Genomic DNA, 21,983 nt, shown 5'->3' on the forward strand with positions numbered 1-21,983 from the left:
GATCTCAAAGCATCACCCCGGAGATTATTTATACTTATTATTGTTTCTTCTTGGACTTTTGTCTAAGATCAAATGTATTTACACATATTAATTAACAATGGAAAAAATAACTTTATAATGGAGAGCTCTAGAAGATATCACTCTGTAATCAAGTGATCAAACTTAGCATTATGGGCCATCTGAAGTCATGAGGTAGGAAGAACACATCGTCTATTTATTAATAGTATTCTTCCTCAAAATGTTTTACCTGAATCTAATCATGAGGAAATAGACAAATCCGGATTGTGGGAGAATTTACAAAACAACCCTGTTAGACTCTTCAATGCATGAAAGACCAAGAAAAAGTAGACAAATGTTTTAGACTAAAGGAAACAGAGACATAACGAGCAATGCCTGATCTCTGATTGATCCTGGATCAAAACAAAACAGATTTAAAGATTATTATTAGATTCTGGCCAAGATGTAATAACAGGGACATTGCACCCCTGGCCAGAAACAACCAAAATACCAGATAAAAGAAACAAAACAACAGTTTTAAAGACACTGGACATCAGGCAATGAAGGACAGTGATCTCCGTAAGATGTGAAATAAATGAAGTGAGCCCCGTGACTGCCCTAGCTTACTTCTTTGAGAGAGTTTCCAGGTCATGGTGCTAGGAAAGGAAACTGGTGGACTCTTTGATTAAGGAAATGGAGCTGCGAGTCTGGGAAAACCAAGGTGGCTAGAAGTCTCAAAGCAGAGTACTAGAGAGAAAAGAGGCACACAGAACATGAACTCTGGAGACACACAGAGGGAGCTCTTGAGTGTTCAGCAAAGTACTGATTGGTGCACGTGTATGAGGAAACTACTTGAGGCTAGGAAAAGAACCACCCAAAAGTATCAGAAAATAATTAGATGTCGCTCAAGATTAGGAAGACTGCCTGTTAGCATAAGCTAGATAGGACACTCTCATGAACCATGGGGCAACACGTACCAAGATCCAATAGAAAATTACCAAACATGAAAAGAAGCAAGAAAATATGACCCATAGTAAAGAAACAAAGCAATCAATAAGAAACAACTCAGAACCTACATGGATAGAAGGAGCAGGCAAGGACATTAAAATCGTTATTTCAAAAACTTAAAACTTCCCAAAATGAAACACAAGGAGAAACAAAATAAAACATGAACAGAGCATCAATGAGCTGTGCAACAATATTCTGGGCCATAAAACAAATTTGAATAAATTCAAAAGAATTCAAGTCATTCAATATGTGTTCTCTGATCATAATGGAATTAAATTAGAAACCAAGAGAAAGATCTGAAAAATCGCCAAATATTTGGAAACTAAACAACAGCTACTGTTTTCTTTCCTTTTTTTCCTTTATTTTTCTTTTTGAGAGAGGGTCTCACTCACACAGGCTAGTGTGTGGTGGCATCTTTATAGCTTGCCATAACCTCAAATTACAAATTACAAAACCTGTGCTGTAACCTCAAATTACAAATTACAAAACCTGGGCTCAAATACTTTTAACAGCATGAAAAGACAGGCCAGGCACAGTGGCTCACGCCTGTAATCCTAGCACTCTGGGAGGACAAGGTGAGTGGATCGCTTGAGCTCAGGAGTTTAAAACCAGCTTGGGCAAGAGCAAGACCCCGTCTTTACTAAAGTGGAAAAAGTAGGTGGGTATGGTGGTGGGTACACAGCGACTTGGGAGGCTGAGGCAAGAGGATCAGCAGATCCTTATATTTCAGTTTTCTGGTTTTGAGCCCAGGAGTTTGAGGTTGCTGTGATTTATAACACCATGGCAATCAACCCAGGGTGACAGTGTGAGACTCCTGTCTCAAAAAATAAATAAATACATACATACATACATACATACACACACACATACATAAAATTTAAAAAGAATGAAAAGGCAAACCACAACCTGAGAAAAGAAAAAAGATAGTTACTAAACACATACCTGAAAGACTTGTATCTAGAGAATAAAAAGTACTCTTAAAACTAAACAAGAAGATAAATATCAATTAAAATACAGGATCAGATTTGAACAGATAATTCAGTACAGAAGATATTTACACATGAATAGATATTCAACAGCATTAACTATTACAGAAATGCAAATTAAAACCACAATGAGATTCCACTATACATCTACTAGTAGATTTTTCAAGAAAACTGAAATAAGGATCAGCTGAATACCTGTAGCACCTGCAACTTTCACATTGCTGGTGGGAATACAAAATAGTACAGCCGCTTTAGGAAAGAAGTTAGCAGTCTCTTAAAAAGTTAAATATGTCCTTAGGATGTGATACAGTAGTCCCACCCTAGGTACTGACCTGAAAGAAATGAAAACGTATTTCACACAAAGACATGAGTATGAGTGTTCTTAGCAGTTTTCATAATTGCCAAAAAATTGAAAACAACCCAATTGTTCATAAATTGGTGAAAGGATAAGCTGATATAGCCATACGACACTGTCCCTTGCTATCTGTGGGGAACTGGTTCAGGACTCTGCAGATACCAAAATCTGTGAATGCTATAATATTTGCATATAATCTCTAGTATACTTGAAATCACCTCTAGATTACTCTTAGAATATTATGTAACACAGTGTAAAGGCCATGTACATTGTTGCTGTACTGTATTTTAACACATATTAGTTTTTATAGTTTATTCTCCCCCCACCCCCCGACCCCACCCCAAATATTTACCAGCTGTGCTTGGTTGAAGCTGTGAATGAGGAGAGGACTAACTGCACTGACAGATACAACATGAATAGTAATATAATATCAGAACAATGATGCTAAGTGAAAGAAGCGTCACACAAAAGGTTACATACCACATCTGATTTCATTTCTAAGACAGTCGGGAAAAGGCAAAACTATGCGGATGTAAATCAGATTGTGGTTGCCAGGGGCTGATGGTGCGAGGAGGGGACCGACTGCAGAGGAACATGAGAGGCTTTTTTTTAGGGCGCCAGAAACATTCTATTTGGGGAATGTGATGGTGGTTACATAATTATACATTTGTCAAAATTCATTGATTGGTGCACCTAAAAAGAGTGAATTTTACTGCATAAAAATTATACCTCACAAAAACTGACTTAAGAAAATATAAACCTAAAAAAAGTACTAAGTGAAAATAAAGCTAAGAAAAAAATAACTTACAGTTTTTCCAACTCAAGAGTTGTCATGAGGATGTTCTCGACTGTTGTAAGTGGGGCTTGTGTTGTTCCCATGTCTCTGAAGGAGAAAGTCCGAAGAATCAAGATATTAACCCCAATAGAAAAATTCTGTACTTAAAAAGATATTTCAAGGACATGTCAGCACTTCAATTTTTGTTTCTATATAAAACAAGCCAGCTCAAGAGTTTATTTGTCATAGAAGATGATTACAGAGCTTTTACTGAAGAAATGTAATTATCTTCATTTGCAGCATCAAATTAATGACATCGAATAATGGAATGTATACACTTTTTAACATTTATCTTCCCATTTTCTTATTGGATTCACCTCCCTGGATTACTTTATTTTATTTTTTTTTTTAGGGGGGAGGTGTTTTTTTTTTTTTGCAGTTTTTGTCTGGGCTGGGTTCGAACCCGCCACCTCCAGCATATGGGGCTGGCGCCCACTCCTTTGAGCCACAGGCACAGCCCTTTATTTTTTATTTTTAAAATAGAAGCATCTATTCTTTTTTGCTTTCTGGGATAAATCATATTCCTACATGCATCTATATATATTATATTTATCTACATTCCTCAATACTACTGTTCTCTTTCCCTGCTGTCTGTCTTGCCCATTCATTACACATCCATTCTTAATCTCTTTTCTTTGCCAATAACCTTTTTTTAATAACCAGTTAAAGTTTAAATTATGACATTTTAGCCTAAATTCAACATACTTAATCTTTGATGAAAATAAAAAATAACAGCAGAAATAATCTCATGATTCATGAGATGACCGCAATACTTACAGATATTTTAATGCTGGCAATTTATAAAGATATGAATCTTCAACAGTTGTCAGAGGATTACTATTGAGAATTCTGAAAAATGCAATTGAATTAAAATTACCTGCATTTCAATGTACATGTAACTCCACAAAGAGTTTATAGTCGTTTTTTAGTATCAAACTTGTAGGTAAAAAAATAAAAACATTTTCTACTTTTCCCTTAAATCATCCTAAGACTCTGCCAAGCACTTTTCCTTTGGGAACAACCCAGGTTTATTATGCCAGTTACCCTCCATAATCTGAGGTGTTTGTCTTTCATCTTTTGAAAATTTTTTTAAATCCGTGGTTTAATTTATCTGATTAAGAAAAAAATGGACCAAATCCTTGGCTTTAGAGCTAAAGAAAAAGGGATAAATCTGAGAGAAGGGAATTCTTGTCACACACTTGCACTGATAGTTTTGTATCACATCACAGCCTTTGTTACTGTGCTTGTAATCACCTGGGCACTCGTCAGTCTCCTGGACTGTCAGCCCCTCGAGAGTGGGGACCACAACTTAGTGACATTGTCATACCTGTGCCTGGCATGGTGCCTGAAATTTACTAGATATTTAATCAATGTTTGTTGAAAACATCATTTTATTTAAATATCAGTGAAACGAATAAATTAATTTTGACGCAAATTTGTATTCCAAAATGCTGGAACAGATTTTCTTTTCCATTCTTAAAAGCAAACAAACAAAACAAAAGAAAGAAATAGCAAGGGAGAAAAGAAAATCTGCCTTTAGGTTAACTCTACTGAACAATTATTAGTGTACTTCTGCAGAACATTATAAAAATAACAATTATATAGCTAATATCTATTGGGCTGCCGGTCGTTTGTGATCAGCATTTTACATTTAGTCCTCACAATAAGCTTACGTGGTAAATATTATCTTTTATAAATGAGGAAACCGAGGCACAGAGAGTTTATATAACTTGTCCTAGACCACTAAGATAGTTAGAAGCAAAGCTGAAATTTATAGTTCTGATTGCAAAGCCTGTGTTTATCTTCTCTGAAGAAAAAAGGTTTAAAATAGCTGTTACTTTAACCTTAATTCTGTGACAACTAAATATAAAATACCTTTCTAAACTTCATCTATTCATCTGGGAGAACCTCTTGAGAATGACATTTCTCTTTTTACTCCATTTCCCAGTCACTTCCCGTGATTAAATATTTAATTAGCCCATGGCCATGGAGACTTTAGAGATTTAAAACCATATTGTAGGCTGGGCATGGTCGCTCACACCTGTAATCCTAGCACTATGGGAGGCCAAGGTGAGTGGATTGCCTGAGCTCACAGGTTCACAGGTTCAAGACCAGCTTGAGCCAGAGCAAGACCCTGCCTCTAAAAAAAAAAAAAAAAAAAGAACTTGGCGTTGTGGTGGGCACCTGTAGTCTCAGCTACGCGGGAGGCAAGTACTCTTGTCTGAGACAATCGCTTGAGCCCGAGAGTTTGAGGTTGCTGTGAGCAATGACGCCAGGGAACTCTACTGAGGGTGACAAAGTGAGACTCTGTCTCAAAAAAAAAAAAAGGGAACAAAACCATGTTGTAGGTGACAGCAGTGAAAATGGTGGAGTAAAGACTTCTGAAAATTCATCCCTTCATAAAAACAACAAAAATATGGCCAAAATGTCCAGAATCAATGTTTTCAGAACTCTAGAAATTTAATCAAAGTCACAATGCAGCAACCCAAGGAGTGTTTATTCAGGAAAAATGGCTAAATTTCAGTAAAAACAGTGAGATTTGTGTTGTTTTAGCTTACCCTAGACCATCTTTTGCTCCCAGCTCAGTAGTAGCCTTAAAAATAGCACACATCTGGGTGGCGCCTGTGCCTCAGTGGGCAGGGCACCAGCCCCATATACCGAGGGTGACAGGTTCAAACCCGGCCCCAGACAAATTGTAACAAAAAAATAACCGGGCGTTGTGGCGGGCGCCTGTAGTCCCAGCTACTTGGGAGGCTGAGGCATGAGAATGGCCTAAGCCCAGGAGCTGGAGGTTGCTGTGAGCTGTGTGACGCCACAGCACTCTACCAAGGACAATAAAGTGAGACTCAACAACAACAACAAAAAGTAGCCCACATCTCTAGTACCAGAGGGAGCAAAATGGAGCCAGAGCTCTTTCAAAGCCACAATTGAACTGTCATTATTTGACCTGTTAGTTACGTGGAAGACCTTCCTGGAAAGGCTTGCTTCTATTTGACCTAAAAGGGTGTTTGTGGAAGACAATTATAAGAAGTGTCTTAACATGGCAGCTACATGAGGCGATGGGTAAAAGTTGGCACCTTTTACCAATAGATGGCTTGGCACCTGCAGCTCAAGCGGCTAAGGCACCAGCCACATACACCAGAGCTGGCGGGTTCAAATCCAGCCCAGGCCTGCTAAACAAGAATGACAACTACAACCAAAAAAATAGCTGGGCGTTGTGGCAGGCGCCTGTAGTCCCAGCTACTTGGGAGGCTGAGGCAAGAGAATCGCTTGGGCCCAGCAGTTGGAGGTTGCTGTGAGCTGTGATGCCACGGCACTCTACCCAGGGTGACAGCTTGAGGCTCTGCCTCAAAAACAAACAAACTAACAAAACTTAATAGAAAAGGCCTAGGAATGAGATATCCATAGGAACTCTGAAATACTCCAACATTTCCTTGTTAAACTGGAAGACCATGAGTCATATTCCTTGAAATCTGGAAGGTCATATACATATTTAGGACTGCGAGCATTGTCAGGAAACATCAGAGAAGTCCCTAACCTCTCATCCATGTCTGATTCTGAGGTTCTGCACAAAGCAGGAAATGAAAGCTAAGGTAGAGCTATAAAACCATCTTGCTGAGTGCTGAAGGTACGCCCTAACACGCACACAAGCCCCTTGGGAAAATCTCGGAGACTTACTGGTTCTAGACTTTTAAGGAAATCTCTGTTCATTCATCAGCAGACTAACCTAACCTAGTAGAGATTTCAGTGGCCACACATGACAACAAGTACAAGCCTTTACCAAATTAGTTCCAAAAAGTCACTAAATAAATTAATAATAACTACTATAATAAGCAGCAGTACACACCAAACCCTGGGGGCAGGGATCTGATTTCTAGAATTGTTACTTTATATGTAGTATTATTTAAAATATCCAATTTTCAACACAATTTATAAGGGGCACAAAGAAACCATGCACAGGGGTGGGTGTGGGGGTTGGCAATCAGTAGATACTGTCCCTGAGGAAGTCAAGATATTGGGCTTACTAGACAAGAATTTAATTCAACTATTGGAAAAATGTTCAAAGACATACGGAAAACATTTAGTTCTATAGATTAAAGTAGATCAAGATCAAGGATGGGTACACAGAAACCTAAACAAATACTAAATGAGAAACTTTGCCTTTTGGGGCCATGTGGTCCAAACATCCATCCTGAGCATAATTGTCCTCAGGATGGGGTTTATACAAAAAGAGATGTAACAGGAAATTTATTAGCCACCTTAGGACAAATCACTAAAGAGACTAAAATAAGGTGACACAACAAAAGTCTCTAAATTCCTTAGCTTAACTAAGTTTCTAAATTCCTTGGCCTTTTTGTTACAAGCCTGCAACTAAACCTCAAAATATAGTAGCACAACACAGATCAATTAATTTTGTAGCCTTGCCTTTAACATTTTGATTTTTACCTTCATGTTGTCTAGAAGGTTTAAAAGCCTCCATGAGTACCTATCCACCTCCAGTCCCATCTGGCCTAAAACACTTCATGGATGTAAGTCCTTTTGGCTCTTCAGTTCTCTTGGCCATGAGGGTCCCACCAAGGGCCTAGATGGAACCAGGGCAGGGGCCATACCATCCCAGCTGTTGGAGCCTAACATAGCCACACACAAACCCTTGACCCTCCTCCTCCTCCTTTCCTCCTAAGACAAAGACACAAAGGGTCTAGTTACCCACACCCCCTCAGAAATTCACACCAAAGGACCCTAACATTCTGGGCAAGCTGTAGAATTTGCCTACCAGCTACCCTACACCCCTGTATTTGAAAGAGTTCTCTAACTGCCCCTGAGCACTGCCCAGGTGAGTCACCCTTCCCTTCTAACAAACCTGGCCCGAACATCCAGTCTTGCTCTCGGGATGGGACAAAATAAGAGTCTGGCCATCAATGGTGCCTCTGGTGGATCTGGGCCAAAAGGGAAGAATTGTGAACCAAAATAAAATCTTAAGCCGGGGGGGTGGGGGTGGGGGCACAGATCTTGGCCAAAGGGAGAAATTGTGAACCAAAATAAAATACTTAAACCAGGCGTGCTGGCTTAAGATTTTTTTTTTCAAGTTTCAAATATTTTGTCTTCGTATTCATACAGTATGAACTTTTCTAAAGATCCCACAACATGATGTACCATGCAGAAGACAAACTAAACATTCAACATAAACCACCGCTCCCCTACCCAACCCACAAACAAACTAAAAAAAGAAAGAAAGAAAAGGGCGGCGCCTGTGGCTCAAGGAGTAGGGCGCCGGTTCCATATGCCGGAGGTGGCGGGTTCAAACCTAGCCCCGGCCAAAACCAAAAAAAAAAAAAAAAAAAAAGAAAGAAAAGGAAACAAACGTATTCCCCAGTAAGGAAATAATATCTGCACTATTTTTCTGTAACGCCAGCCAAGATATGCACAACCAAGAGAAATAGAAAGCATTTGCTAAAATATTTGTAACAAATACTAATGTGCAAAAAATTCACAAAAGACTAGGTTCCCCCTTGAAGCAGAGCACATGGCAGTTGACACTGGAACAGATTAAACCACTGGCTGCGATTATAAACCAGAGGAAGATGTTACATGAAGTGGAAATTTCCAGTTTGAATATTAACATTTCCAAAGTTTGGCAACATTGTCTTTTAAAATTATGCAAATTATGTAAACAAGAGGTACATTTTAAATTGATCTACATGCAAAATTCCATGTCATGCGAGGATACAAAGCACCGGGATTTTTCTCTCACAGGCAGAGCCCACGATGTGCAGCACTCAGTTGAAGGAACAGCCATGGCAGGAGGTGCTCTCAGCTTAAGATTCAGCCACCTCTGGGCGGCGCCTGTGGCTCAGCTGGTAGGGCGGCCACCCCATATGGCGAGGATGGCGGGTTCAAACCTGGCCCTGGCCAAACTGTAATTACAAATAGCTGGGCATTGTGGTGGGTGCCTATAGTACCAGCTACTTGGGAGGCTGAGGCAAGAGAATCACTTAAGCCCAGGAGTTGGAGGTTACTGTGAGCTGTGTGATGCCATGGCACTCTATCAGGGTGACAAAGTGAGACTCTGTCTCTACCAAAAAAAAAAAAAAAAAAGATTCAGTCAACTCGATTCAACCTGCCCTTTTCCACTCATGATTATAAAACCAGTTTTTACAGAAAAACTATATCAGGAAATACTGTCATACAAAGCTACCCAAAACGTTTTTCTTCCAGCCAATAGTACCTTTGCAGAAAAGGGAAGGGATAACATCAAGTGGTAGAACAGGATATACTACTTTTATATCACACACATCTATTAAGTTATTACCCATTACCAATTATATGGGCAAATCAAGGAAAACCGTTATGCATTCTCTATGCCTTACAGTAAAGAGAGGTACAAATTTGAATAGAATTTTGCTCTTCTGTGACATATAATTAGCAAGATTTCTCCCATTTTAATCACAAATATATATGGGTGTTTAGTACATATATGCACATTAAATGTCCCCAGTTTTTATTTGCTGCAAGTCTTTTGAAACATAAAGGGAAATTCATGGTTCAAACACAAGTTTAATGACAAATTATCCATTTAATGAAACAGATGGATATCCAAAGCACTTACATGATTATTTCAGGTATTCTTCATTAAGTAAGGCATATAATAAATCATGACTGCCTAAGCTAGCTTCTGGCCTTTATGTATAAAATCACAACTAGTAACTTACACTTACTCAGGGACATTCAATAAATGCGATGGCTCCTAGTTGTAAAGTAACAGAATGAAGCAGCCATAAGCACTGTGCAGTTATCACGTGCACACGAGAACTAGCTCTTGGCAGTAGCGCTGAACTATACTTTCTCCTCAAGGAGAGGCATATTAAAAGCTGCTCAGCAGTGAGACGTAGTCCCTGGAAATATATTCTTAAGTATAAATAAAGTTACAGACTCCTTTGTTACAAAAATGTAATTAAAGTAAATAATAAGACATTAACAAATGCTTTGTCAATCTCTCAAAGGAGAGAGCACAGGGAAAGGAAAACAGCTGGCCTAACACCGGGCTCAAATTGTCAATCTCCTATCTATATATAAAACTGTGTGAAATAAAAACATAAACAAACAAACAAACAAAAAAACTGTGTGAAATAAAAGTAAGGATGTTTTATGTTCTGCTTGGCACTTTTACTCTATTTTGTTTCTGAATCAAAGTATATTAAACTAAAGGCAACCTGCTACATACTAGAAAGCTACATATATCTACATATAAATATTTACATATGTATATATACTTTCTTGTTATAAAACATGAAGAAAAATAAATTAAAAAGCCAACCCCTTCCCTTTCTCCACCACACTGATATGCTCTTTTCATGTTGCTGTTCTTCAGACTTTAAAGTGCTACACTGAGTTATTCAGAGAGTAAGTTCAATAACACTTGGTTGGCTTCATGAGGCTCATGTTGGAAAACGTGGCTTCACAGAGAAAAATACTTCCATTTAAATACACAGAGAGCATTGCTGGGCATCTTGAGCAGATCTTCAGAGATGGATAAGAAAGCAAAAGTGTTGGGTGGTACTCTTTAAAAAGAGTCACACATCTATCACCATCTCTTTGTGGATGTCTAGGCCACCTACAACAGCACAGAATTCTTCAAAGGATATTCTTCCATCTCCATCCTTATCTGCATTTATTATGGTTTTGTCTACGATTTGCTGTAACTGTGTATCTTTCAGATTGTTCCCCACCATCATCTTCAACACCTGGAAGAGTTCCCCATTGGAAATATAGCCATCCTTATCCATATCATAAATAGGAAAAGCAAACCTTAACTTCTGCTGCTTATCTCCTTTGACACTGAACTGAGAGACTCCCTGGATAAATTCTTTGAAATCTACTTCTCCATTCCCATCTGTGTCGAATCTATCTATTACTCGCTGTACTAAAGAATTCTGTTGTAACTCAGGCAGAGACATGAACTCTTCCACACTCAAAGAACCAAAACTGTCCAAATCAAGCTTCTTAAATCTTTTTCCTAACGTTTTAATTTCATCTGCACCAAAGTTTGAGCACATTTCCAAAGAATAACTTGCCTCATTTCCCATTTTGCTCGGCGGGTCGGAGGCCCGCTGACCTGGAGAAGTGTCGGCGCTGAGACGGGCTCCAGGCCAAGCAGGCCCAGCTGCGGCCCCCGTGTGGCCTGCGGGGAGGGGGTGGCGGTTGGGGGAGGGGAGGAGGCGTGGCAGGGCCCACGCGGCCTGGTGACTGGGCACGCGAGGGACCCGGCAGGGCGGGGTGGAAGAAATGAAGGTCGAGATTCACAGACCGAGAGCGCGGGAGGAAGAGACGGCGACAGGGAGGAGAGGCAGACAGGCAGAAAAGAGGGGGAGAGGGCTGGGTGGCCGGGGCTGCAGCCGCACGCTCACGCTGGAGGCTCTTGCTGACCCGCAAGCTCAGGCGCGAACAAGGCGGACGGCGGGAGAGGGAGGGGAGGGCCGAGCGCAGCAGCGCGCGGGGCGGAGGTGGGGGGCGCGCGCGGGCCGGCGGCGGGGGCGGGGCTTCCGGGAGCTCCGTTCAACCGGTAACCCGCGTGCCCGGCTCGGCTGCGGCAGGTGAGGCCTTCTAAGGAGCTGTGGTTTGTAAGATTTTATTTTAGTTCACAACTCCCCTTTTGGCCGAGATCCGCCAGAGGCAGCATCGATGGTCAAACTCTTACTTTGTTCTATTGGTTACCAGTGAAAGGTGTAAGCGGAGGTGAGATGACACCACAGCACTCTACCAAGGGGCGACAAAGTAAGATTCTGTCTCAAAAAAAAAAAAAAATAACTAAAAATAAAATCTTAAGGCTCCCCCCTCCAGCTGACTAATTGGACCCCCCTCTTGGCCAAAGGACTGAGTTGCTGGCCCTAAGAGTGGAAGTCAGAAATGCCTCATCAAGCCCCCTCCCTTCTGGGAGACTCCTTAACAGGCCTGAGGCTATAGAAGACAAACCTGTAGGTCCTCTGCTTACTTAACAGTTCACTGGAGTCTAGGTATTTGTCAGATGTGTTGTCTCTAATTAACAGATGTCCTTAACTTAAAGGATCCCAAGCCTTTAGCCCCGGGGTCCTCAAACTGCGGCCCGCGGGCCACATGAGGCCATGTGATTGTATTTGTTCCTGTTTTGTATTTTTACTTCAAAATAAAGTTTGCGCAGTGTGAGGGCGGTGCCTGTGGCTCAACGGGGTAGGGCACCAGTCCCATATGCCAGAGGTGGCGGGTTCAAGCCCAGCCCTGGCCAAAAACCACAAAAAAAAAAAAAAAAAAAGTTTGCGCAGTGTGCATAGGAATTTGTTCATAGTTTTTTTTTTTTTGAACTATAGTCTGGCCCTCCAACGGTCTGAGGGACAGTGAATTGGCCTCCTGTTTAAAAAGTTTGAGGACGCCTGCTTTAGACAAAGCTTCATTTCTTTAACCAATTACAAATCAAAGAGTTTTAAAACCCACCTATAACCTGTAAACCTCCATTTTGAGATGTCCCACCTTTTTAGGCCAAACCAACTTACACCCTGCCTTGTATTGATTTATGACTTTACATGCAATTCCTGTCTCCCTGAATTGAATAGAAGCAAACTAATCCAGTCACAGTGAGTCCACTTGCTCAAGGTTTCTTGGGCATGGGTCCAGGCCATGGTCCTCAAATTCAGTTCTTAGAATAGACCTCTTCAAATTATTTTACAGAGTTTGCCTTCTCTTCTGTTGACAATGTTCAGTGAAGGTGGTGAGTTCAAGACATTTGTACTGATGCCACCTAAATCTCTTGGTGGAGGGATCTAAGGAATCTGGTTCTTTGGTGTGAGGGCAAAAGAAAAACAGACCCTTGTGGTTCTTCCTCTATGCAAGGCATCAGTAAATTAACAAGGGAAGAGAAGAGGTTCCTATAAGACCAGCCTCTGTAGAAATTGTTAATCAGTTCCACACACACCCTAAACCCCTCCCTCTAACCCAAAATGAATGGTGTGAAATTAGACTTCCAAACCTCAAGACAGGTGGACAGTCTTTTCCAAAGTCAAGTTTAGAAGAGGATCTTCACCTTGAGTCTAAAATTTCCTTCAGGCCACAGATCATATATACCTACCATGATCTGCTTGTGTCACAGAGAAATTATTGAATTTTGAGCTGAAAGAAAATAAAACCTACATAGCATTTTTTCTTTTTTTTTGAGAAAAAGTCTTGCTTTGTTGCCCTTTGTAGAGTGCCATAGCAAGACAGCTCATAGCAACCTCAAATACTTGGTCTCAAGTGATCCTCTTTCCTCAGCCTCCCAAGTAGCTGGGACTACAGGTGTCCACCACAACACCTGGCTATTTTTCTCTTTTTTAGAGACAGGGTCTCATTCTTGCTCAAGCTAGTCTCGGACTCCTGAGCTCAAGAAATCCACCTGCCTCAGCCTCCTAGAGTGCGAGGACTACAGGTGTGAGCTACTGTGCCTGGCCCCTCTACATTACTTGTTGAAGGGTAGTCAGGAAAGCAAGTATATGGAATTAGGCTAAAGTAATGTATTTTCTTTCTGAACATTATTTGCACTATAGCTTTACATGAACACCATTTTCCCCCACAGTGCAAAGATGCCCACAGATCATTCTTCATCGGTATGTATTTTTTAAAAAAATAAGGTTTGTGGTGACAGGGAGAGAAGTGCCCTATGGCAGATTTTCTGGAATTCTTTCTGCTTTACCATTTATTTATTATCATTATTATTATTATTTTGGCAGGTTTTTTGGCCGGGGGCTGGGTTTGAACCCGCCACCTCCGGCATATGGGGCCAGCGCCCTACTCCTTTGAGCCACAGGCGCCACCCTGGTTTACCATTTAAAAGAAACTGACTCTCTGTGGCACCAGTGGCTCAGTGCGTAGGGCACCGGCCCCATATACCAAGGGTGGCGGGTTCAAACCCAGCCCCGGCCAAACTGCAACAAAAATAAAGAGCCAGGCGTTGTGGCGTGCGCCTGTAGTCTCAGCTACTTGGGAGGCTGAGGCAAGACAATCGCCTAAACTCAGAAGTTGGAGGTTGCTGTGAGCAGTGTGACGCCACAGCACCCTACTGAGGGCAATAAAGTAAGACTCTGTCTCTATCAAAAAAAAAATACTAAATAAATAAAAAACTAAAAGAAACTGACTCTGAGAAAACATCCTTCCCCTTTTGCACCCTGGAGGACTTTGTGTTACGCTTCCTTCTTTGTGGCTATATGCTGTATATACATTTCAGCGGTTAGAAACTCTGTACATGAGTAGGAATCAAAGTTATATTCAAACGTAGGATTTCAAGGAAAATTCACATATCAAAGCAGCATTGCTAGGGCTCCCAAGACAATGCTAATTTGAGCATTACTTGCTTGACATCTTTTATCACCCATACCAAAGATCATTTCTAGGGAAAGCAGAGCATGTCATATGGAAGTTACACAAGTCTCCTGGCCCCTTATTACCTTAGTTTCCTCACCTGAAAAAAATGGATGGATCCTTTCTCTGAAATATAAATATAACTTTAAAAAAAATTAAAACAGAAAAATTGGATAGATCTTAAGATATGCTATTCAGAGTTCATAATGAGCTTATACCTAGTTAACTGATAACTGAATGATGCTTTTACACATAGCTTTTTATGTGTTCATCTATTTAACTTACACCTTGTGTAAAAATTGCATTCCATGCCACGCCTGAAACGTTCGGAAGCTCAGTTCAGTGATTAAATTGCAACCAAGATTTCTACAAAAAACAACAAGAAAAAGGAAAGACATAAGCCAATAAAGAAGAAGAAAAGATATTCTTTCAGAGCATTTATCATTTGGCAGTGATTCTAACTTATATATGACAAAACATAACCTCAGTACTTTCTCCGTACACGAAGGGAATTTCGCTGTAGAAGATATTGGCTCATGATTTATACTTTCGTATTTACTATACATGCAATGTGTAGATACAAACCAGTGAATGCTCAGCCAATATTTGTGTTAAGAGATCTTTATTTCTCTACGACAGAGTTTTGCAACTTCAGTGCTATTGATATATTAGCTGTATAATTCTTTGGGGGATTTGTCCTGTACATTGTAGGTCAACAACATTCCTGGCTTCTGCCCACCAGGTGTCAGTAACATACCCACAGTTGTGACAACTGAAAATGTCTCCAGGCATTGCCAAATGTCGTCTGGGTACAAAATCCCACTAGTTGAGACCATTGTTCTATTATGATCCCCTCTGATCTGTGTAATAATTCTCACACTAATCTTTGCTAGAGATTAAATGAATTTGCTATATAATTTTACTAACTTTCTACTAGTAAAATTTTAATCATATTTCAAAATGAATAGCAGAGGGTTTATAAGTTTAATAAAAGTTCTAAATGTAATGAAGTTCTATTTGTAACTTACACATACTGCAGAAATGGTAGTGATTCAAAGGTACGTCTTTCAATAAATTGGATTTTATTGCAGGATAAATCTCTAGAAAAAGTGAAAGGAAGACATTGCCTTGATTCGATACCAAATTAGTAGGAACAACTAGTAGAGTTTAGAATGATAATAATGAATATGTAGCTTTTGTCTACATTCTAAACTTTTGGACTTGTATTTGAACTTTCCATAGCCCCCTAATGCTCCCTGTATTTCATGATTTTCACCAAAAAAATATGCAACTGTAGATCTTAAAAGATTTTGGATGTAATCTTTCCCTGGGCAGCAGGAGACTTGATTAAACAATCTTTTGTAGCCTCATCAAATTCTAGATTAGAAGCTTCAAGTTTTTATTTTTCTATATAATTTTTAATATGAAAAGGAATAACCTCACATTTTACACCTTTCTGGTTTAATTCTGTTTTTCTAAGCTACATCAATACCAAAAGAGATAAAAGCTATCCCTTCACATCCTTTGAAAGGAAGTTACCCTTCTAATTAATACATAACTTTGAACTAATTCAGAATTATACCATATTAATAGAAATTCATTTTGGTTTTATATTGCCTTAATATTCCATGAAAGCAATTTTTTCGGTGGTACAGTGATGGGACGTAGCAAAAGGCAACACGGAACTGGATTTTTATTTGAAAACACCCCTTAACTATAGTTGACTATTTCTCTTGACTCCAGTTTGTCCCTCGCTCTTCACCTGGCTGTTGTCACTCTATGCTGACTGGTATCTCTTCCTTCTAAACCAGTGGTTGTCAACCTGTGGGTCGCGACCCACAGGAACTGTGTATTAAAGGGCCGCGGCATGAGGAAGGTTGAGAACCATTGTTCTAAACTATCCTGCACACAATTGACCAGATGAACTCTCCAGAAGTGATTCTCAAAGACCAGCATATGGGAATTTATGAAAGATGCAAATCCTTGGCCTTACTCTAAACTGACTGAATCAGTAGCTGTGGAGTTGTAGTCCAGAACCAAGGCCTAACAAGACCTCCAAGTGCTTGTGGTGCAGACTTAAGATGGGCGTAAAGCATGGTGGTATAGCATGGTTCCCTGCGATGGCTTTTGCTTGGCATTCAAAGCCCTAGAAAGTCTGGCTCCAGTCTCCTACTCTCTCTCCTTGCACTCTACAGGTACTCAAAGCATTCCTCAAATACTTTGCTGTATTTTGCCTTTCTCCCATTTCCCTTTTCCAAGTTTAGACTATTTCCCCCCAAATCTCTCCCAGGAAATCTGTCTAAGGGTATCTGATGGCCTTCTGATAGATCCTGTTCTAGCAGCATTGCTCTAGGAACATCTTCTCTGATCCAAACTCAAGTCTTTTCTCCTCCTTCTGTGCTCCAGAAGCAGTTTGTCCCTCTTAGTGCCCATAGCTATGTCTTCTTTTCAATGTAGTTATTTTTGCTCCCATTTCTTTTAAGTATAAACTCCTTGAAAGCAGGGATTAGGTCTTGCTCATCTGCAAGCCCACTGTGTTTAAAATTGACACATGAGAATACAGTAGAACCTCTCTAAGCTGATCACTTACTGGACTATAACAAACCAGGCAACATACAGTGGTGGTCGGCATAAGGAACTTCCACTGAGCACATGTGGCGCATGTCTGGTCTGTGAAAATGAGGTAAAATTATGGAGGTGGTCAACCATGGAGGTTCTACTGTATTTATAAAATGAGTGAAAAGCTGAGAACGAGGAGAAGAAGAAAAAAAAACTATTTTGAAAGAAATGCAATTTTATTACTTTGTATCCTTCTTCTGGGCCTTTGCAACCAGCCCTTTGTGTCCCGTTATGGTTGATGTTTACATGTTTGTTTCCCCTGTGAAATGTTAAGTTCTTAGAAGGGTAGGAATCCTGTCTTACTCATCTCTCTGACTCTAATATTAGGCAAAGTGGTTGGCATATTCTCTTTGTTTTTTTAATTGGTTGGCATTTTTTAAATGAATGAGAATATATCCTAACATGAAAGATTAGCTTACAAAATATGCATATGTCATTGTGGAAGTAAGGAAGGGCCTACTCCATTGAGCAATTATGTCATTTACTTTTTTCCCCAAATGTGGCAGAGGTGCCTAAGAAGACCAGTACAAAAGTGGTCATGCCTTTAAGGCCTAGAAGGTTAGATCATTCAAAGGACTATTTTTAGTGCCATGTACCTACTTCCCTTAAGTCTTCTACATTTGAAAGAAGAATCTATTTGCTAAAGAGCAACATTAGTGAGCTTAATAAAGATTAATGATGTACACACTTCTTGACCACACTTCTTTGCCGTGGGCAAAGGATAAAACTCAGACTTTCATAGCAAGGGATATAGTATCTTCTTATCTTTAAAAAGATAGAAATAAATACCATGCAAGTATTCCCTCCTTGGCAATAAGGCAGGAGAAATGTTCATTTTGTAATTTGGGAAGAATTAGGAGCATTGGTAATATGCTTATTCATTGTAAACATTTCTAGCTATACCATTTAACCATAATTTAAACAACTTTTTTTTCCTTTTTGAGGCAAAGTCTCATTCTGTTGCATCAGGCCAGAGTGCCATGGTGTCAGCCTAGCTCACAGCAACCTCAGACTCCTGAGCTCCAAGCTATCCTCCTAACTCAGCCTCCCGAGTAGCTGGGACTATGAGCACCCACCATAATGTTTGGATAATTTTTCTATTTTTTAGTAGATACAGGGTCTCACTCTCAATTAGGCTGCACTCGAACACATGAGCTCAAGGGATCCTCCTACCCTGGACTCCCAGAGTGCTAGGATTACAGGTGTGAGCCACTGCACCTGTCCTTAAACAACTATTTTCAATAAGAGTATAGTAATTTCTGCTATGAAATCCTCACTGCCAGCCTATTTTCTTAAATATATATATTTACTATATGATTAAATTAAATCATATCTATATGATTTTCATATAATGTTCTTATATTAAATATTTAATATTCTTTAATATTTTATATTCTTAAATATATTTATTCTTTATAATTCATCTGCTTATTTAATAGTTAAATGTTAATTAATTCAGATTAAATTATCAAGAAATTCTGGATTAATGGCATTCAAACTAGTGTAGATGGTCTATATTTTCCTTTCCTTTCCTTTGAGCAACAACTTAAAGTTTAATTCTTCTCATGCTACTAAACCAACTTTTTCAAATCCTTTTCCTTTCTTTCTTTTTCTTTTTATTTTTTTTGCATTGTTTTCGCCGGGGCTAGGTTTGAACCCACCACCTCCGGCACCTAGGGCTGGCACTCTACTCCTTCGAGCCACAGGCGCCACCCAAATTTAGCCTTTTCCTGAAGGCTAAATAGTAATATTTTAGGCTTTGTAGGTCACATATGGTCTCTGTTGCATATTCTTGTCTTTCTTTTTCTTTTAAGACCCTTTAAAAATGTAAAAACCATTCTTAACTTACAGGCTCTAAATAAAAACAAACTGTGGATTAGATTTGCTCTATGGGTTGTAGACTAAATATAAATATAAGTAGATGATATATAAAACTTATAAAACAAGGTTCAATGGGTGTCAATAATTGCTCAGATGTTATTACCACTTTTTCCTTATAACCAAAGTTTTTTCTATCCGTATCTTATCTATATGATTTTAAAAACTAAAAATGCACAGAGATGGGCTAGAGACGGGCTAAAACTCTACACGGATTTAGAGAACTGCAGCATTTTATTGCTGAAAGAAGTTTTAGAGATTATCTAATTTGAACCCCTTATTCACTTTACAGATCATATCACTAAAAGCTGATAAATGAATATGATTAACTAACTAACTTACAAATACTGGAGGGATAGCAGGCCTTCAAATGAATCTTTATGTAATTCGGTCAAATGATTTTCACTGAGAATTATGAAAAAGGATAAGGTTATTTGTTATTTCTTTTTTAAGATTTTATTATTGTTTCGGGTTAATCTGAGGGCACAAAGAAATAGGTTACAATGTTTGCATTAGTTAGGTAGAGTTCCTCTTATAATTGTGTACTGCCCCCAAAAAGTGTGCCATACACTCGAACTTTGGGCCCATTGAGTGGGAGCACCTCCATCCTCCCCAGCCTCTGTGGAGCACCATGTTTCAAGATGAGCTTCTATATATTTTCACATATACATAAAAATCAAAGAAAATATACACATACACACACACAAAATGATTTCATCAATGCTTTCTTGGGGTATGTTAAGTTGATAGAATTTCAAGTTACTTGTGTTTATTTTAGAACTCAAATTTATCAATAAAGGTAATTGCTTCAAAATAGCAATGTTTTCTGTGTCCTTCCCATAAAATTTACTTTTTATTAGCATTCTTTTAATTGAAAGACATAGGGGAGGTATGGCAGTGGCGTTAGAGGGAATAACGATAATTAGCAACAGAAGCAAAGAGCTCCGGGAAGCAGTTCTTATTTCCCCTGCAAGTCTTCTAATTGTGCAGGCTGAATCGTGTTGAGGGTCTGGTTGTACTCTCGCACCCCTGTGTCATCAGACCTCCTGCTCCTCACAGGGCCAGGTGGAGGGGACTCTGCCTTTTCATCCTGGGATCCTACAGAGCTCCCCTTTCCTTTGCATCTGTTTCACCATTCAAAGGACCTGTCACCTGAAGGCTTCTCAAGTCACTGCCTGGGCTAATTTTCTCCAATAGGATGTTTATAGACACTCTGTTGACACACAGCACCCTCATCAGAGAGCAGAAAACAGACCTCAGTACCCCATGGACTAGATTCCCTATCACCTCTTCATCCTGCACACCCACCCACCCCAAGGAGCTTCTCCTCCCTCTCTGCCTCCCCAGTGATCCCTGTGCCTGTGTCTGTGTTGTACATTCCCACAACGGGACACGGGAAGAAGGTGACAGACATATCCCATCCTGGCCCAGTGAGGACACAGAGTCACAAATTTGGGGAAGATTAAATCAGAAAGGAGTCTGCTGCCTTCCCCCGGCATGAGCTGGTTTAGTGACAGGACCTGAGCCCAGTCCAGCAGGCACCTGGCCCTTTCTATCGGCCACTGTGCTCTGTGTCTTTCTGTATTATGTCCTCTTGAGAGTAATTTCCCCACACGATCAGCCCCTTAAATACATTAAAGTGCAGACCATGCCGCAGGGTTCCTCTTTTGACTCCGGTGGCAAGTGATGAACAGAAGAGTGACCTGGGGAAAGATTATTATTAACACCTTCCCATGGTCTTCTGCCAACAAGATGTCAACAGGCATCTCTATTTTGAATATATTGGGCAGGATCTTGCCTCAAAGTTATGATTAAAAAAAAAAATCACGAAGGATTTGAATACAGAAAAGTGTTTGTATTCAAGGGAATCCACTGTCCTTTCCCAGAAGTGGATCAGCAGCATTGAAATCCCCATCTGGCCACACAACAGGGTAAAATCTCAAACATCATCCCCTGCCAACTGGTCCATGAAAGGTGCTGTGGAAATGAAACCCTTAAATAGATTCCAGAGTCAGGATTATAGTTTATATAGCAGGCACTGAGGATGTGAACAGGAAGGTGACTCGCAGAGCTGGTGTAGCCACTGCCCCTCTCACTGAGGCCTGAGTCCAGGCTGCTCAGACAGTTGGTAGAACTTAAGTAAGAGAGACAGACTCTGGGAGCTCGGAGCCTTTGTGCATTGAATGACTTAAGCACTGGCCCAATGGGCCAGTTCTTTTCAGTTAAATAATCTTAACTGCTTATCTTCCCAGTTTGGTCAGTTAAACATACTGCTTAGGTTCTGTGCAACTGTCATGTGGGCAGTTGGTTTGGAATGTCCTGGGTTCTGAGTCAGTTGGGAGTCAAGGAGTTGAGGAGGTCACCTGACCACAGGGAAATCTCACCACAAGGCAGTTGACAGAGTCAAGTGTTGGGGAGATGGATGCAAAATTGGTCCTGGTCCTTTGGCAGGGCTGCAGTTGAGGGAAAGACACTGCATTTGGGGTCAGGGATTGCAATGTCAATCCAGGAGTTGAGTCAGTATTTGGGCCACTCTCTGGGGCCAGGCACCTTCTGCAGAGCATCACCTATTTCCCAGCATAATCCTTGGGGGGAGGAGGATTTGGGGAAGGGAGTGAGCAGAGTCCTAGGTTTTGTGTCCAGGGAGTGTCCTAGTGGTCTCAGGTGTTCAGGGATCTCCAGGGTACCAAGCATATCCTCTGTCTCAGACCTATTAATTATCAGTGTTGTGACTCTGGGACAGTCAGTCTCTTGTAAATTTCAGTGCTCTGAACCACAAAATGGAAGTCACAGCCCTTATTCTGCTCACCCTACGTCATACGAGCTGGATTCTTTTCCATGAGCTGTAAAGTGTCCTAGCCTGTCCACGTGGCAAAGTAAGTCTCCATGCTCCCCCTGTCCTGTCACTTTCCATGTCCCGCCTCTGGAGTTCACCACTGCTGTG

At 40.3% G+C, this 21,983-nt stretch overlaps 2 protein-coding genes across 2 annotated transcripts in view; both read right to left on the reverse strand.

The window, feature by feature from the left end:
* Nucleotides 1-19,495, reverse strand: part of LOC128584218 (leucine-rich repeat-containing protein 37A2-like) — a 30,879-nt gene extending 11,384 nt beyond the window's left edge. Inside the window, 4 exon segments of the mRNA XM_053589266.1 lie at nucleotides 3,155-3,229; nucleotides 14,828-14,908; nucleotides 15,571-15,642; nucleotides 19,382-19,495. Coding sequence (XP_053445241.1) covers nucleotides 3,155-3,229; nucleotides 14,828-14,847 — 95 coding nt within the window. The 5' untranslated portion in view covers nucleotides 14,848-14,908; nucleotides 15,571-15,642; nucleotides 19,382-19,495.
* On the reverse strand, nucleotides 10,274-11,692 carry LOC128584241 (calcineurin subunit B type 1-like). Its single transcript, XM_053589301.1, has one exon. The coding sequence runs from the start codon at nucleotides 11,263-11,265 to the stop codon at nucleotides 10,753-10,755; it is 513 nt and encodes a 170-aa protein (XP_053445276.1). The 5' UTR covers nucleotides 11,266-11,692; the 3' UTR covers nucleotides 10,274-10,752.
* Nucleotides 19,496-21,983: the final 2,488 nt, after the last annotated feature.

Source organism: Nycticebus coucang, chromosome 4 (assembly GCF_027406575.1).
Source record: "Nycticebus coucang isolate mNycCou1 chromosome 4, mNycCou1.pri, whole genome shotgun sequence".
Taxonomy (NCBI): Eukaryota; Metazoa; Chordata; class Mammalia; order Primates; family Lorisidae; genus Nycticebus; species Nycticebus coucang.

Bases quoted from the DNA above. Each gene is read 5' to 3' on its own strand.
- LOC128584241 (XM_053589301.1), bottom strand. From the start codon at position 11,265: ATGGGAAATGAGGCAAGTTATTCTTTGGAAATGTGCTCAAACTTTGGT.